Below are 19956 nucleotides of genomic sequence, written 5' to 3' on the forward strand. Positions count from 1 at the left end.
AATTGAACTGCATAGTTGGAGAATTATACACGTAGAATTTTTAAAGGCCTAAGATAACACTGCTAGGGAGCAGATGATTCTTTATTTGGTCCTTCATTGGGTCAATAACATTTGCCACTGCTTCTTCTACCCAAAGAGTTTTTTGGTTTTTTTGTTTTTGTTGTTTTTTTTTTTTTAGCAAGAAGATGCTTCCTTAACTCCTGTGGTATAACTGCTGCTTTTGGCAAGGAGCAATAAAGACCTGGCAGATGTTCTATGAGGGAGGCTTATTATGAAGGCATATATCATAGGCTCTAGAGCACCGGGAAAAGAAAACAGAGGAAGACACTACACAGAAAAACAGCACTGGCAGGAGGACTGTTGAAAGATGACTTAAAGCATTTCACTGTTCTAAAAAAAAAAAAAAAAAAAACAGCTGCAGGAAAGAAAAAGAAGTAAATGAGCCTGATACAAGGCTACCAAGAATGCAGGAGGGAAAAGAAGGACGAAAACAACAGACTCACGGCAGCCAGAGCATGAAAAGAGAGATGACCCGTAAGTACCAGTTTTATCTGAATTCAGTAATAAAGTTTATAATGTAAAAGAAGATAAAAAAAGGCCTGTGTAGCCATCTGAAGGTACATAGGGTTCAACATGTAGTCTTCACAAAGTAATGTGATAGCAACAATGAGACTATGGTTACAATCATTCTAAAATCCCCCCAAAAAGCAAAGAAGCCACTATCTACTCTGACATCTTGACAGAAGTAATCCCTTCCATTTCTCAAGATGTGTACTTACAAGGAGGGGATAGTATCATTTTTACTCAATTCCAAGCATTATCAAAATACAGAATGAATCTTAAATATAAAAGTAATTAGCAATTTTTATAACATGATGGTAAGATTATTTCATTGTCTGTTTACTTGCTAATGTAGAAATTATACTAGCATAATCTGACTTCGCATTTTCATTCAGTGATTCCACTGGAGAGAGGGAGGTATTAGTTTATGAGTATGTGTGAATAATTGTTTCCTTCAATCTGAGCTGAAAAGTAGGATAAATGCACAAGGCACTGATAAAACACATTTGAAAGAAATGCTTAATATAATCACCTACATAAGTGACTACATCAGTAATTAAGCTTTAATTATCTAAATATTATAATCAATTTTTTAATAGAAAGAATAACTTACCAATCTACATGTAAGACCAATAACTGCTAGTGGAGTCTGTGCAGACTGAGAAATGTCAAAAAGATTATAAAGGAGTGTCTGGTTTTTATGATGAGCAAAAAGATCAAATTCATCTAATATGAAGATCACTGGGCAACTACTAGACCTGTCACCTAAGATAAAATAAGAGTTTTATATTAATAAGCAATTATATCAACCTTTCTTAAGTTTCCAAATTATTCACTACATTTTAGTTGTTGAAACTCAATTCAACAAATACATACTGAAAAACCTACTTTGGGTAGGATACTTAACAGTGCATGTACATTTATTCAACAAAAAATTATTCACATGACAAGATAGCCCTTACTGCCCTCAAGTAGTTCACAGTCTAATTACCAGATTCTAGTTTACTAATAAAAAACTCAAGAATTATTTAAGTGATTATGCCATTATTTTTTAAATTATGGAAACATAATCTTTTACCATCAAAAAATTGACAAGGATCTCTTAACACCTACATAGTCCAAAACACTTTGGGATTAATAATAAAGGGAGCAACTAACTTATGAACAAAACTTTTGCTTCAAAAGAGACTTGTTTAGTTAGCAGAAATACAAAGTGCATTTTCCCAGGTGCTTAAAATTTTTACAAATAAATTGTTAAATTATGAAATTCACCCAAAGCCACTTTTAACTCCTTTTTGAGCCCTGCCCTGACAATTTTAATATTTCAACAATAGGGAAAGTTCAACATGACTCTGTGAATTCATTTTTCTCATTACAATGAGGGAAACTACTTTAACAGACGAATCACTATTACCTTAAAGTTTACAGCTTTATATTTACATACACAAGTGAAAAGAAAATCTGATAAGAGGACATTTAACAGATAATAAAACATATACAGAAACCTAAATGGCATGAAAAGCCCGAGGACTACTTAAAAAGTCTTATAAACAAACCTATATAATATAGAAATTTAGTATTTGATAAAATATGCCATTACAAATCAATGGGGAAAAGTGGTTTATACAAGGTCACATCTCAACTTTACACCTTATCAAAATAAGTTCTCACCAGATTATATGTATTAGATGAAAACATTAACTAGATGTCTTCAAAATCTGAAGACAAAAATTTCGACTATGTAAAAAATTTAAAACTTCAGCAGAAAAGTCCAAACCAAATTTAAGAGAAAAATAAGTGCAAGAATTTTCATGAATGAGTATGAGATAAACATCACCAAAATAAGGCAAAAGAACCAACAGGAAATACACAAACCAAAAAATATCAGTGGCCAATAAAAGTATGAAGTGGTGAGCATCATTAACACCAACATTATGCATATTAAACTAAGAGATGTATTTTTTTCTCTTAGGCAAACATGAAAAATAATAACTTTGAATAAAAGTTGTGAAGGAAAAGGTACTCTCAAATATGTTTACAAAATAGAACTTCCAAGGTAGTTTGGTTATATTTATACTTTTAAATGTGGTACAGTTTGATCAAGAATTCTACTCACTAAAATTTACCCCAGGAAAAATCCAAATGACAATTTAAGCATTTCTTCCTAATTGTACAAAGTTAGAATGTCCAGAACTGGTGATTAAGAACCCAATTTAATATATTTGGAGCATAATTAATTTATAAAACAGAATATATGAGAACCATAAAAATGATGGTGTAGCTCACTAATTACCGACACAGAAAGATGTTCACAACACACCGTTAAGTAAGTGAAAAGATACAGGTTATACAATATGGAAAATTATTTTAATCTTATACAAAATTACGTCCATCTGTATCAGTGATATACTGTAGGTGATATCTTCAGATGGTGTTAAATATGCTAATATTTACCTTTTTTCAAAGCTTCCAGAAGAAATGAAAGGTTTTCAGCAAAGCTTCCCTGAACAACAAAAATAGACACCATGACTAAAAGTTTAATGAAATAAAGAATAAAAGAGGACTATGATATTTGGACATTATACAGGCATTATGTATCTATTTTTTTCTAGATTCAAATTAGTCAGCAGTCAGATTCTGAGCTGGATATTTCTATGTGCATCAATAAAAACTTAAAATGTTGAAGCAGGGATGGCATAGTGTTGAAAACGGCATTACTCTATCATGTTTACAATTTTGCATTTTCCAGATAAAATCTGTAAAAATGTTAACTTTAAAGGTTGTTTTTAAGACTTGCTATATTCTAAATACAGTCAGAGAACTAAAACTCCATTGTACTTCAAATACATTAAGCTCTTGCCAGTCTCAGATTAATTTGAATATTAAAAAATGCCCATGAATTTAAATCAGATCCAAAAGGAAATGGGAGAAGAAATTTGCCTCAAATATTCCATACTATAATTGTTTTTACCTATTCAAGAGCATATCATAGAATGTGTATATATCATATCAAATTTGGCTGTTAACTTGGAACACAGCCAAAACATTTTTGGATAAAACTTAAATATATTCTACATGGAAATTAAGAGAGTAGCACATGCATTACCCTGATGTTCCAGCTTGTGGATAAAGGCCCTTTAAAATATTTTTTCATTTAAGTCATTAATTTTTACATTATTCAGATTTTTTGATTTAAATAAAAAACCAACTTTAAATTTGCAAAGACATAGCAGAGAAAAGAAATCCACTTGTTTCCCAATTTTGAGAGAACTGATACAAAATAGCATAATAGGTTTTTAAGAACTTGCACATATTTTACTATAATTGCATGTTGTCAAATCAACATTATTTCCAAGACAGGTAGGGCAAGAGGTATTTACCATAATATAAATAAAGGCTCACAGGCTGTGGGTAAGTCAGTAGCCAAAGTTATTCAAACGTTGTTAGTCTTTTTTCTAAAGTTTATTTATTTATTTTTAAGAGAGAGAGAGTGTGTGTGAATCCCAAGCAGACTCTGTGCTGTCAGTGCTGAGGCTGATTTGGGGCTTAATCCCACAAATTGGGAGATCATGACCTGAGCCAAAATCAAGAGTTGGACGCCCGACCAAAGGAGCCACCCAAATGTCACCCTCCTTCTTTTTAAACACAGCTATACCTGACATTAAGTTTATCATTATATAAATACATATGCACATATAAGAATATCCTTATATGAATACATATACATGTATTGTATATAGATATCCATATACATTTACAGGAATATAGAAATTTGCTCTAAGTATATCAAAACAGAAAGACTCTGGGTTCAGTTAAGTGACTTAGGTTCTTAATGTCCAGCCTTTGTCATTTTATGACCTTAGGTAAGCTAAATATATTGTTTGCCTCAGGTGACTGATCTATATAATGTAGAAGTTAAATAATGTCTTTATGTGATGCTATAACAAAAGTAATGACCCAGGATGTTAAACAACGGTGACTTTTTAATCAATTCCTATGAATCCAATATGAATAGGTCCATTTAGGAAAGTTAGAAACACCAGTCTACATCGATTGCAAACCGAAGGCCAAACTGAGCCTACCTAATAGTAAATCTCCTTGATCAGGTAGGCCACTGTATTCAACAGTACAGTCTTAACAGGAGACAGAACATTAGACTTATAGAAGGGGCATTATGAACCTGTAGACAGTGTAGAAGGATAACACATGATTGGCTCAACTTTTTATAAGTAATTACGAAAGAGGCTTACAACTATGGCTATGCCATTGCAGAAAAGAGTATACATTTTAGAGTGATAGTACTGTATGATCACCAGTGAGCAGAAAATGAACCTGGGATGTATACAACCCACTTTAATTGAGTAAGCAGTAGGAGAGGTAGTCATTTCATTATGAAAGTTAAGGTAGCTATAAATTAATGTTTCTCTTGAACCCTATAAATAAAGTGATAGGGTAAACATTTTAATAAAAGTTCCAGAACACTGCTGATCAGTTTCATTTAAGTAACTGATGTTCACCAATCCTGAGATTCCAAGCTGCTACAATAATGAGGTATAAATAAGTTTCTGAAAACATTTTAATAGTAAGAGATAACTGACATTTGTAAGAGATAACTGAAATTTGTATAGTACATCACAAACCCAGCATTTTTCAAATATAAATTATGTTCAATGCGCCCTTTTGTCTTTAGAATAAATCTGTGAAGTATGAGAAGATAATGCACATTTAACACAGATGAGAAATCTCAACTTCAGAGATACTAGCCATGATGGCCATGTAGTCAATAGTTTCAAGACAAGGCTCAAATCCACATTTCATAGCTTCAAATTCAGCACATTTTCCATTACACCTAGCTACCCAAGTCTCGAAAGACTAAAAACAGACTGCTAGAGTGTAGTACTTTAAAAAATGTATTAATCTACCTCCAAGGACAGAGAATCAAGATATTTCTCTTAACACGTAAAGAAACAAACTCAGATAATATCTACAGAAACACGGATTTCTTGACTATTTTATAGTGTGATCTACTTAAAAAAATCTAAATATAAAGATATGAATAAATGCATCCTAGAACATTATACTTTTTTATGACAAGAATATTTCAGATTTCAATTTAGAATCTCTGAACCTGCCCTAGTCTTTCAAAAATATAAAAATATCTATGCCATGCAAACATTAAAGCCTATTTAATAAAGGAATAGAAACGATACTTACAAAAACTTTATCTCCAACTACATTTTCCAGATTTAACTGTCTTGTGATTTCCTTTAGGGCAATTTTATCATTGATCTGCAGCAGTCCTGAAATAAAGTCCATTTAAAAATATTTAATTAAAATGAAATATTTATTTGATAGAGCACAGGTTATTTTCCAGTCAAGTAAGTTTTCTAACGCTTTTTAAATTTAACTAAAAAGAAAAAAGTCAAAAGCCTGTTTGTTTACATTACTTCCTTTTTGAAGCACAGCAATGAAGATGTGGTAGACTTAAAGAACTATCTACCTCGGGATTCTTTTAAGAAAAGAAAGACAAAAAACAAGAGTCCTTATGTGCCTCCTTTATATATTATTATTATTATTATTATTTTAGTTTCTAAAAATAATGCATATGGTACTTTAAAGTGGAAGTTGTTAAACATGAATCATGTTTTTAAAATATAATTGTCATCCACCTTTAAACATTTTAGGTAAATTAGGTTTTGTATTATAAAAAGCTCACATGGCTTATATCATTTCCAATGGCAAAATTATGACATACTTACCATTTAGGTGAACTTGTAATACATTCTCACTCACTTCTTCTATTTCCATTAGTTCTTTCAAAGCATGGTTTATTAACTAAGTGGTATTAAAAAAAGTTTATGGAATATTTAGATAAAAATCATAAGCTTGTATTTTTTTAAACTATGAATAATAGAAACAGAACATAATAAAAATATCATTTGAAACAAATAAATTTGCACATTATTCAGATAAAAGAAAGGTTTAAGTAGAACATCTAATGTCCGACTCAAGATGCCAGAGACAAGACTGATGTCACACTCTCTCAATCATCTCCCCAAACTAATAAATGTTTATAAACAACCGTCAAGTTTACAAAGACATATTTGTCTGTTAAGTCACATAAGTCACATGTATCAAATGATTACAAAAATCAACCCCAATCAATATATCGATTTCTATGAAATACTGTTAACTACTCTGTATGTTACCATGAAATAAAAACAACCCTCAAGTTTACAAAGACATATTTGTCTGTTAAGTCACATTAAGTCACTTGTATCAAATGACTACAAAAATCAACCCCAATCAATATATCGATTTCTATGAAATACTGTTAACTACTCTGTATGTTACCATGAAATAACAACTGGAAAAGTAAAAACTACCAAGAGGATAACCTGAAAAAGAGATGGCCCCTCTGTTAGTTGCTAGGTATAGTACCCATCCCTCATCCACAGTTTCAATTTCCATTAGTGTGGAAGCAGATGAATCCTCCTTTTGACGTTATGGTCAAAAGGTCAATAGTAGCCTAATGTTACATAAAAATGCCTACATCATTCACCTAACCTAATCTCATCATGTAGGCATTTTATCATCTTACATCATCACAAGGGTAAAGGACAAAACGATACTTTGAGAGAGACACCTCACTGAAATAACTCACTGTATTTGTTATAACTATTCTATTTTATTACTATTTATTTTTTATCTCTGACTGTGCCTTATTTATACATTACACGTTCCCAAAGGTATATATGCATAAAAAATAACAGTACATATAGGGTGTGTTACTATCTCTGTGGTTTCAGTCATTCACTGGAGTCTTGAAATGTATGCCCTATGGGTGAGAGGACACTACCGTACACAGAACAAGACCCTATTAAAGAAACGTAGAGCTTGTAATAAGAAAATTACTACTACTAATATAATTACTACTAAAAATACACTCACAAAGTGTTATACCATCTTAAACTGTTTTAATTATAAAGTTTCGGATTTGTATAACTACAGATTCCTATGCCACATACTTTCTATTCTCTATTCTTTTGACTTGTGATATCACAATTACACTGCAATATAATATACATCTCTTCACATTAATATTGCATTCATTTTTTTAAATTTAAAAATGAACACAACTAAGAAAAGCAAAAAAGCTTTTAAAAGGAAGAGCAATGATGAAGGACTACTCCTTCTAATATTAAAATAGAAAGGACTATTACAAAATAAATGGTCGCCCAAAATAGGCTGTGTATACAAAATTAAATTACTAAAGTTGGTATCAAAATTTAGTGAGGACAAAAGAATTATTCAAAAAACAAAAAAAACCAATGGAACAACTGGTAAGCCATTTTGAAAAACAAAATACTATTTGTATTTGCAATATTCTATTTGTCACTACAACATCTTTGTGAAATAGGAAGAAGTAAATATCATCTTAAATTATTAAGTTTCACAATATGGTATCAAACATACTAGCCATTCTGGTATATCTGTACTGTTTTAAAAACAAACGGAACTCTATGTCAGATCATAGTTAAACTAAGTCCTCTAAAAAAGGGATAATCTCAAAATATTAAGTGACATACTATGAAATAAAGCCTAGTAAGAAGTGACATTCTTTATAGAGAACCATTAGAAAATGAGGTGGCACTTCTTGGCCTTTAGATTAAGTATGAGTCTATCGTAAGAGTTCGTCCCCAGGTAATACAAACTTCATATCTCTAACAATCAAATCATCCTAAATACCCCAGAAATCAACCTGAAAACTGGCAAAAAAAAACAAACAAAAAAAAAAAAAAAAACAAACCCTCCACAAATAAAGGTAGAGAGGAGGCTACATCAAAGGAGGTAGGAAGTATGGAGAATCAACTTGGGAGAAAAATGTATCGTAGCCAATGGGGTAGGGAGGAAGTTACCATCTGGAGAAGGGCAAGAGACAGGCTAACACATAGGGAAGTATACAGGAAATGAATCCCCACAGCAATTGGCTTGGAAAGTGAGAGGGCCTGAATTTCTTGAGTTCTTGCAACCAGTGGGGCTTAAAGCCTGGAGTTCTAAAGGTCAGCATGCTTGGCTCAGGGAAAGCTGGGACTGGGACACTGGGACTGCTCTTGGAGAGAAGGCTGGGCAAACAGCCTATGGACACAGCTTGCAAAAACCAATCTGGATAGTGCCCGGGGCACACTGTAGGGAGGTTAGCTACTCCTCTCTGAGAATGTTCCAGAGTGAGGGCATTCAGAGAGAGAGAGAGACCTCCAGGTAAAAAGGAACTGGCAGGTACCAATTACCTCACCTGCCTGTCAGAATACAGAGCTACCAGCAAAAAACAGTCTTGGGCCCACACTCATTACCTAACTTGCTTATACCAAGCCCCACCCACCCCCTCACAATCTGGGGAAAACAACCTTCCTAGTCACTCTTGCCTAGGTCACAGCATGGCAGGCCCCCTCTCCTACAAGACTGGCCCAAACCCGTGCCAATACTATGGCTCCTATCTGGTAAGTTTTGCAAAGCTGCAGTTTAGGTGATGGTGGTGACAGGTTATTTCACAAAGCAGACCAGAACACATTTAGTTAAAATGCACTACATTCAGGGCAGGGACCAAACACTGCCCACAATAGGCATCTGTAGATGACTGCCCTGAAGCATAAAACTATCAGGACCACACAACAGCAGAGTACACTTAGCATTGCTGGAAGTGCCAGGTCCTGGGGAAGAAGGGACACTATACTACAGGGCACCACAGGACCTCTTCTTCATAAAGCCATTGCCCTCAAAAATAGGAGAAGTAGCTGACTTCCCTCACACATAGACACTGAGACTTATACAAAATGGGAAGACAGAAGAATTTCTCCCAAATGAGGTAACAGGACAAGGACATGGCAAAAAACCTAAGTGAAACAGATAAAAGAAAATTTAAAGCAATGATTACAAGTATACTTACCGGACTTGAGAAAAGAGTGGAGCACATCAATGAGACCATTAACACAGAGATAAGAAGTAACACAGCACAGAAAAAGGACTCAATAAATGAAATGAGAAACATGCTTGATGGAATAAACTGCAGGCTGGAAGAAGAGGAACTAATTAATGACCCGGAAGACAGAGTAATGGAAAATAATCAAGCTGAACAAAAGAAAGAAAAAAGAATTATGGAAAATGAGAACAGATGTAGAGAATTTCAATGTCTCCATCAAATGTAATAACATTCATATTACAGGAGTCCCAGGAGCACAGAGAAAAGGGAGTAAAGAATTTATTTGGAGAAATAATAGCTGAAAACTTCCTTAATTTGGGGAAGGAAACAGATATCCAGATCTAGGAGGCACAAAGAAACCCCAACAAAAGCAACAAAAGTAGATCCACACCAAGACATATGTAATTAAAATGGGAAAATACAGTGGTAAAGGAAAAAATATTAAAAGTGACAAGATAAAGATAGACAGTTATATACAAAGGAAATACCATAAGGCTACCAGAGAATTTTTCAGCAGAAACTTTCCAATCCAGAAAGGAGTGCCATGTTATATGCAAACTGCTGAATGGGAAATATCTGCAGCCAAGAATACTCTTTCCTGCAAGGCTATCAGAATAGAAGGAAAGAGTGAGTTTGTCAGACAAACAAAAATTAAAGGAGTTCATGACCACTAAACCAGCCCTGCAGAAAATATTAAAGGGGTCTCTTTGAGTGTAAATAAAGGAAGACCAAAATGACAGCATGAAGGTAGGAAACACAAAAATAGTAAAAATGAATATTCCTGTAAAAAAAAAATCAGTAAAGGAATTCACAAAATGAAAGGATATAAAATATGACACCACATATCTAAAACACGGGGAGACGAAGAGTAAAGAATGGGTTCAAACTTAAACAACCATCAACTTGTATACAGGCTGCTCTATGCCGAAGATGTTATATACAAACCTAATGGTAACCACAAATCAAAAACCACTAATAAATATGCAAAGAATAAAGAGAAGAAATCCAAACATATCATTAAAGAAATCAGCAAACCATGAGAGAGAAAAGAAAAAATCAGAAAATCTTCAGAAACAACCACAGAACAAGTAATAAAACGGCAACAAATGCATATCAATAATAACTTTGAATGTAAATGGACTAAAAACTCCAATGTAAATGTAAATGAATGTAAATGGACTAAAGACTCCAATAAACAGACAGAGGGTAACAGAATGGACAAAAAACCCCAAGACCCATCTATATGATGTGTACAAGAGACACATTTTAGACCTAAACACACCTGCAGATTGAAAGTGAGGGGATGGAGAAACATTTATCATGTAAATGGATGTCAAAAGAAAGCCAGAGTAGCAATACTTATATTGGCTTTAAATCAAAGACTGTTAACAAGAGACCAAGAAAGACACTATGTAACAATTAAGGGAACAATCCAATAGACTATAATAATTGTAAATATTTACACATCCAACATGGGAGCACTCCAATACATAAAACATTTAATAACAAACATAAAGGAATGAATCAATAATAATACAACAGTAGGGGACTTTAACACCCCACTGACATCAATGTACAGATCATCTAAACGGAAAATCAACAAGGACAATGACTTGGAATGATACATTGGACCAGAAAGATTTAGCAGATATATTAACATTCCATCCAAAAATAGCAGAATACACATCCTTCTCAAGCACACATGGAACTTTCTCCAAAACAGATCTCCAAATATTAGGCCACAAAACAAGCCTCAACAAATTAAAGTCATACCGTGTATCTTTTATGAAAACAACATTATGAAACTATACGTCAACCACAAAGAAAAAAATCTCAGAAAACCACAAATACATGGAGGTTAACTAACATGCTACTGAACAATGAATGGGTCAACCAGGAAATCAAAGAAGGAAATAAAAAAGCACATGGAAACAAATAAATATGAAAATATAATGGTTCACACCTGTGGGACACAGTTTTAAGAGGGAAGTTTATAGCAATATGAGCCTACAGGCCTACCTCAAGAAGCAAGATAAATCTCAAGTAAATAATCTTACACCTAAAGGAGCTAAAAAGAACAAAAAAACCTAAAACCAGCAAAGGAAGGAAATAATAAAGATTAGAGCAGAAATAAATGATATAGAAACCAAAAAAACAATAGAACAGATCAATGAAACCAAGAGCTTGTTCTTTGGGGGAAAAAAAATGATAAAACTGGTAAGCCTCTAGCCACACTTACCAGGAAAAAAAAAAAAAAAAAAAGAAAAAAACCAAATAAATAAAATCAAAAACGAGAGAGGAGAAATAACAAACACCACAGAAATATAAACATTCATAGAACAATATGAAAAACTACATGCCAACATTGGACAGCCTAGAAGAAATAGGTAAATTCCTAGAAACATGTAACCTACCAAAACTGACACAGGAAGAACAGAAAATTTGAACAGACTAATAACCAGTGAGAAAATTACATCAGTAATCAAAAAAACTCCCAGGAAACAAAAGTCCAGAGCCACTTGGCTTCTCAAATTCTACAATCATTTGAAGAACAGTTAATACCTATGCTTCTCAAACATTCCAAAAAATAAAAAAGGAAGGAAAACTTCAAATTCATTCTATGAGGACAGCATTATCCTGACACCGAAACTAGATAAAGACATCACAAAAACAACTACAGGCCAAGATCTCTGATGAATACAGATGCAAAAATTCTCAACATAATACCAGCAAACAGAATCCAACAATACATTAAAAAAAATTATTCACCACAATCAAGCGGGATTTAATGCTGGGTTGCAAGGGCGGTTCACTATTTGCAAATCAATCAACATGATACAGCACATCAATAAGATAAAGAATAAGAACCATATGATTATTTTAGTAGATGCAGAGAAAGCATTTGGCAAAGTACAACATCTATTCATGATAAAAACCCTCAATGAAGTAGGTTTAGAGGAAACATACCTAAACATAAAATAGAGGAGGAACTGAAAGCCTTTCCCTTAAGGTCAGGAACAACACAAAAGATGTCTTTGTATTCAACACTTGTATTCAACATACTACTGGAAGTCCTAGCCACAGCAATCAGAAAATATAAAGAAATAAAAGGCATTCAAAACAGTAAGGAAGCAGTAAAACTTTTCACTTATTTACAGATGACATGATACTCTATATAGAAAACCCAAAAGACTCCAACAAAAAGCTGCTAAAATAAATGAAGTCAGTAAAGTGGCAAGATATAAAATCAATGTACAGATCTCCATTGCATTTCTATACGAAGCAGTAGAAAGAGAAATTAAGAAAACAATACCATTTACAATTGCACCAAAAAGAGTAAGATATCTAGGATAAACATAACCAAAGAGGTGACAAATCTGGTCCCTGAAAACTATAAAGCACTGATGAAAGAAAATGAAGAGGACACAAAGAGATAGGAAGACATTCTATGCTCATGGATTGTAAGAATATTGTTAAAATGTCTAAACTACCCAAAGCAATATGCATTTAATGTAGTTCCTGTCAAAATACTAAGCATTTTTAACAGAGCTAGAACAAATAATCCTAAATTGTCTATGCAACCACAGAAGACCCCAAATAGCCAAAGCAATCTTAAAAGCAAAGCTGGAGGCATCACAATTCCAGACTTCAAGTTACATTACAAGGCTGCAGTAATCAAGACAGTATGGTACTGGTACAAAAATAGACATGCAGACCAATGGAATAGAAAACCCAGAAATAAACCCACAATTATATGGTCCATTAATCTTCGACAAAGTGGGAAAGAATATCCAAAAGGAAAAAGATAATGTCTTCAAAAAATGGGGGCACCTGGGTGGCTCAGTTGGTTGAGCATCCAACTTCGGCTCAGGTCATGATCTAACAGTCTGTGAGTTCGAGCCCTGTGTTGGGCTCTGTGCTGACAGCTCAGAGCCTGGAGCCTGCTTCGGATTCTGTGTCTCCCTCTCTCTCTGCCCCTCCCCTGCTCATGATCTGGCTCTCTCTGTCTCAAAAATAAATAAAAACATTAAAAAAAATTAAGAAACAAAAAATGGTGCTGGGAAAATTGGACAGAAACATGCAGAAGAATGAAACTGGACCACTCTCTTATACCATATGCAAAAATAGACTCAAAATCTACTAAAGACCTAAATGTGAGATCTGAAACTGTAAAAATTCTACAAGAAAGCACAGATAGTAATTTCTCTGACACTGGCCTTTAGGAACTTCTTTCTAAATAGCTCCCCCTGAGACAAGGAAAAAAAAAAAAAAAAAGCAAAAATAAACTATTGGGACTATATCAAAATGTAAAGCTTCTGGATGGTGAAGAAAACCAACAAAACTACAAGGCAACCTACTGAATGAGAGAAGATATCTGCAAATGACATATCTGATAAAGCGTTAGTATCCAAAATATATAAAGAGCTGATACAACCCAACACCCCAAAAACAAATAATCCAATTTACAAATGGACAGAAGACAGATATTTCCCCAAGGAAAACATACAGATGGCCAACAAACCCATTGAAAGATGCTCAACATCACTCAGCATCAAGGAAATGCAAATCAAAACCACAAGGAGATATCATTTCACACCTGCCAGAATGGTTAGAATAAAAAAAAAGAACAGGTGCTGGCAAGGATGTGGAGCAAAAGGAACCCTCATGCACTGTTGGTGGGAAAGCAAATTGGTACAGCTACTGTGAAAGATAATATGAGGTTCCTCAAAAAGTTAAAAGAGAACTAACCTACAATCCAACAAATATACCAGTGGATATTTCCCTAAAGAATACAAAAACACTAATTCAAAGAGATACACACACCCCATGTTTATATAGCATTATTTACAACTGCCAAATTATGGAAGTAAAGTGTCCATTGATAGATGAATGGATAAAGAAGACATGGTATACACACACAATGGAATATTATTCAGCCATTAAAAAAGAATCAAATCTTGCCTTTTGCAATGACATGCATGGAGGGATAATGCTGAGTGAAATAAGTCAGAGAAAAAGACAGATACCATATGATTTCACTCATGTGGAATTGAGTTAACAAAACAAGCAAAGGGAAAGAGAGAGAAAGAGAGAGAGGCATACCATGAAAAAGACTCAAGTTTAGAGAACCAACTGATGGTTACCAGAGAGGAGGTGGTTGGGGGGATAGGTAGAATAGTTGTTGGGATAAAGGAGTGCATTTGTGATGAGCACCAGGTGGTTAAAATAAAAACTTAAAAGAGTTAAAACAAGTTTATAACATTCTTTCCATTAAATTTACTTTAAACAACTTATTATTTGTCTAGATCAGCTCACAATTTTTACATGATGTGTTTGTGTGATCTGAAATGATAATTTAAATGTATTAGCATATGTGTCTTCAAATAATTTTAGTTCAAATCCACATATTGCTAAAACTGACTGGTGTGTTACCTATTGTATAATTTTTTTTTTAATTTTTTTAACGTTTATTTTTGAGACAGAGAGAGACAGAGCATGAACGGAGGAGGGTCAGAGAGAGAGGGAGACACAGAATCTGAAGCAGGCTCCAGGCTCTGAGCTGTCAGCACAGAGCTCGACGTGGGGCTCGAACTCACGGACTGAGAGATCATGACCTGAGCCAAAGTCGGGTGCCTAACCGACTGAACCACCCAGGCGCCCCCCTATTGTGTAATTTTTTAACAAATTGTGTAACTGGTAAATTTTTTACTGTATACAATTTCATCTTTCCAAATATTTTAAGCTACATTATATACTAAAAATACTTAGTTGATACTATATTACACCAACCACCATAACAAAGATGGCTACCCCATTTCCACAATCTTTGTAGCTAACAATTAATTTTGCAAACATACTGGCATAGTTCATTTAGACCTGCCAGCAATCAGGGATTTTTATGCTTACCTACTATTACTGTTACCACATGCTTGTTTCTTTGTCTACAGTAATTTCTGTATAGAAAAGTATTTTCCAGGATACAATCTGTCATTTGGAACCACATGTATTTTTTCAATAAAATGTTTGAGATACAGTAAATCACACTAACTTTCTGTTATCTTTATCAGTTGACTGCAGATTTAAAATTTTTGTATTTCAAGTAGTTTGGCCAAAGAGAGTATTAAAAATATACTGTATTCTTATTAAATTAAAATTTACATTTAAAAAGTTATACTAATAAGAGTTCTTGTCTAAAATCATCTATTTTATGTCTCAGGATACTCCACACACAACAAATCACAAAAGTTAAACAATCCTCCTTGGCTCTCTGTCCTCTCAATATTGGAGTGCAATAGGAATAAGTCAAATCATAACAAAATGGAATACCAAGTATGGGATTCTTCCCTATTCCAGCAAAGTCAGACTTGATAAGTGACTTTAAAGCACCAGAACAGGCCTCTCTGGTTTGAGAAGTAACAACAATGGGACAAACTGTCAGCATACCACGAACAATCTGTTTTATTAAGTGATAAATACTATGTCTTAATGGCTGTCTTCTTCTTTAACCTTGAATAAATAGAAAAAACTAACATGGGAGTTTATATAAAAATTATGTTACATAAAGGACATAAGCTGATGAAAAAGACTAATTAGTACTGAAAATGTGTATTTTAGAAAATAAATATTTTGAGCTGTTTAAGCCAGACTTAGATAAACACAAAACAACAGACTAAGAAGGTACATGACAAGGAGGCAGACAAGTAGGAAGGACTGTTAGAAGCTAAAATGCAGTATCACATTAGAAGAAGCAAAGTGTGGAACTGCTGGTGAAGAAAATCACGCTGGTGATATTGCAGAATGCTGAGGGGGGAAAAAAAAAAAAAGAAAGAACATGGAGAAATGACATAGAGAAATAAGAACAAAGGCTTAAGAACTGGATATGCTAATGCTAAGAAAGGACAAGAAGAAATAAATGAGAAATATCCCAAAATAAACTTATTCTTCAGTGAAAACAGACCTAAATTCATATTAAGAGGCTTTGAATAATATTAATTTTATGATCAGTGCTTAAACATAGCCTGTGAATGACAAATGCAGGAAGACAAGAGAATGAAATAAAAGGTACAAAAGGAAATAGGAAAGAAATAAAAACTTTCTGTCATTTGCAGATGACATGATTGTAGAAAATCCCCAAATATTGACAAATTTTTGGAACAAATGATCAATTACAACAAGATTGCACGATACAAGATAAAACACAAAGTCATTTGCTTTTGTATATATCAGCAATGAGCAGGTGGAATCTGAATTAAAAATGTCATACTACTCACATTAGCACCACAAGTATTTACTTAGTATAAATCTAATGACATATGTGTAAGATCTATATGAGAAAAACCACAAAACTCTGATGAAAGACCTAAATAAATGAAAAGATATTCCATGTTTATCAATGTGAAAATTCAATATACTTAAGAAACCAATTTTTCCATTGTGATCTATAGATTGAACACAAAATCCCACAACTGAATACAAAAATTCCAGTACTTGGAAATAAATACATAAATTCTAAAGTTAATAAAAAGGCAAAGTACCCAGAATAGCCAAAATAATACTGAAGCAGCACACAAAGTTGGAAGACTGTCAATGCCTAACTTTAAGCCTTACTATAAAGCTACAGTAATCAAGACAGGCAGAAACAGACTGACACAAATACAATCAACTGACCTTTGAAAAAGAAGCAAAGGTAATTCAGTGAAGAAAAGACGGCCTTGTCAACAAACGCTGAAACAATTTAAACATTCATATACAAGGAAAAGAAAAAAAAAGAAAGAAAAAGAATTTAGACACAGACCTTACACCATTCAAAGAAATTAACTCAAAATAAATCACCAACCCAACTGTAAAACACAACGACTATAAAAGTTCCAGAAGGACACATAGGAGAAAAACCTAGAAGGCCTTGGATTTGGTGATGAAGTTTTAGATATAACACCAAAATCACAACCCATGAAAGAAATAACTGGTAAGTTGATATGGGAAAACTGCTTGCCAAGGAAACTCATAATAGAATTAAAAGAGAAACCACAGATTTGGAGAAAGTATCTGCAAAACACATAGCTGGTATATCCAAAATATACAAAGACTTCTCAAAACATATCAATAAGAAATGAATAAACCCAATTCAAAAATGGTCAGAAAATACCTTACCAAAGATATACAGATGAAAATAAGCATATGAAGATACTTAATATCATACATAATTAGAAGATTGCAAATAAAAATAGCATTGAGATACTACTACATACCTACTAGAATGGCTAACATTAAAAACAACGATAATACCAAATGCTAATGAGGATGCATAACAAGAGAAACTCTTATTAATTGCTGGTGAAAAAGCAAAATGGTACTGACACTTTGGAAGACAGCTTAGTACAGTCTTACAAAGCTAAACAGTCTTACCATACGATCCAACAATGTTGCTCCCAAGTATTTATCCAATTAAGTTGAAGATTATGTCCACATAAAAACCTGCATACAAGTGTTTATAAAAGCTTTATTCAGAACTACTCAAAATTGGAACTAATCAAGTTCCTTTAATAGGTGAATGGATAAACAGTGGTACATCTATACAAAGGAATATTATTAAACAATTAAAAGGAATGACCTATCAAGCCATAAAATGACATGAAGGAACCTTAAATTCATACTGGTAAGTGGAAGAAGCCAATCTTCTTAATTTTATGATTCCAACTGTGACATTCTGGAAAAGGCAAAACCATGGTGATAATAAGAAAATTAGTGCTTGCCAAGGATTGGGGGTGGGAAGACTAATAGGTAAAGTACATTGGATTTTTAGGGTGGCAAAATTATTTTGTATGACACTGTAATGTTGGACACATGACTATACATATGTTAAAATCCTCAGAATTGTACATCAGAAAGAGTGAACCTTCATGAAAACTATGAGACGCTAGTTAATGACAACATATTAATACTGGTTCATGAATTTCTACAAATGTACCATGCTAAGGGAAGATGTTAATAACAGGGGAAGTTGTATGTGTGTATGTGGGGGGTGGGGGGGAGGGATGGTTATAACAGGGGAACTCTCTGGCACAAAAACAGACACTCAGATCAACGGAACAGAATAGAGAACCCCGAAATGGACCCACAAACGTTTGTATGGCCAACTAATCTTTGACAAAGCAGGAAAGAATATCCAATGGAATAAAGACAGTCTCTTCAGCAAGTGGTGCTGAGGAAACTGGACAGTGACATGCAGAAGAATGAACCTGGACCACTTTCTTACACGATACACATAAATAAACTCAAAATGGATGAAAGACCTAACCATATGACAGGAAGCCATCAGAATCCTTGAGGAGAAAGCAGGCAAAAAGCCTCTTTGATCTTGGCCACAGCAACTTCTCACTCAACACGTCTCCAGAGGCAAGGGAAACAAAAAGCAAAAATGAACTATTGGGACCTCATCAAAATAAAAAGCTTCTGCACAGTGAAGGAAACAAGCAGCAAAACTAAAAGCCAACCGATGGAATGGGAGAAGATATATGCAAGTGACATATCAGATAAAGGGTTAGTATCCAAAATCTATAAAGAACTTACCAACTCAACACCCAAAAAACAAATAATCCAGTGAAGAAATGGGCAAAAGACATGAATAGACACTTCTCCAAAGAAGACATCTAGACGGCCAACCGACACACGAAAAAATGCTCAACTTCACTCATCATCAGGGAAATACAAATCAAAACCACAATGAGATGCCACCTTACACTTGTCAGAATGGCTAACATTAACAACTCAGGCAACAACAGATGTTGGCGAGGATGCGGAGAAAGAGGATCTCTTTTGTGCTGCTGGTGGTAATGCAAACTGGTGCAGTCACTCTGGAAAACAGTATGGAGGTTCCTCAAAAATTAAAAATAGAACTACCCTACAACCTAGCAATTGCACTACTAGGTAATTATTCAAGGGATACAGGTATGCTGTTTCGAAGGGACACATGCACCCCCATGTTTATAGTGCACTATCAACAATAGCCAAAGTATGGAAAGACTCCAAATGTCCATCAATGGATGAATGGATAAAGATGTGGCATATATATACAATGGAGTATTACTCGACAATCAAAAAGAATGAAATCTTGCCATTTACAACTACATGGATGGAACTGGAGGGTATTATGCTAAGCCAAATTAGTCAGAGAAAGACAAGTATCGTAGACTTCACTCATATGAGGACTTTAAGACACAGAACAGATGAACACAAGGGAAGGGAAGCAAAAATAATATAAAAAAAGGGAGGGGGACAAAACAGAAGAGACTCTTACATATGTAGAACAAACAGAGGGTTACTGGTAGGGTTGTGGAAGGGGGGATGGGCTAAATGGGTAAGGGGCATTAAGGAATCTACTCCTGAAATCATTGTCGCAGTATATGCTAACTAAC

General features: G+C 34.0%; 1 protein-coding gene across 13 annotated transcripts in view; it reads right to left on the minus strand.

Moving 5' to 3' along the window:
* Nucleotides 1-19956, minus strand: part of ORC4 (origin recognition complex subunit 4) — an 81778-nt gene that overhangs the window by 15842 nt on the left and 45980 nt on the right. For 11 of the 13 annotated variants that reach the window (XM_042948737.1, XM_042948736.1, XM_042948732.1 and 8 more), the window contains 4 exons: nt 6321-6396; nt 5776-5861; nt 3016-3064; nt 1175-1326 (listed from right to left, as the gene is read on the minus strand). In XM_042948737.1, the coding sequence (XP_042804671.1) occupies nt 1175-1326; nt 3016-3064; nt 5776-5861; nt 6321-6396 (363 nt within the window). Of the gene's footprint in view, nt 1-1174; nt 1327-3015; nt 3065-5775; nt 5862-6320; nt 6397-17947; nt 18017-19956 lie in introns of all 13 variants that reach the window. The other 2 variants (XM_042948739.1, XM_042948738.1) reach the window with 1 other exon arrangement.

Source organism: Panthera leo, chromosome C1 (assembly GCF_018350215.1).
Source record: "Panthera leo isolate Ple1 chromosome C1, P.leo_Ple1_pat1.1, whole genome shotgun sequence".
Classification (NCBI taxonomy): Eukaryota; Metazoa; Chordata; class Mammalia; order Carnivora; family Felidae; genus Panthera; species Panthera leo.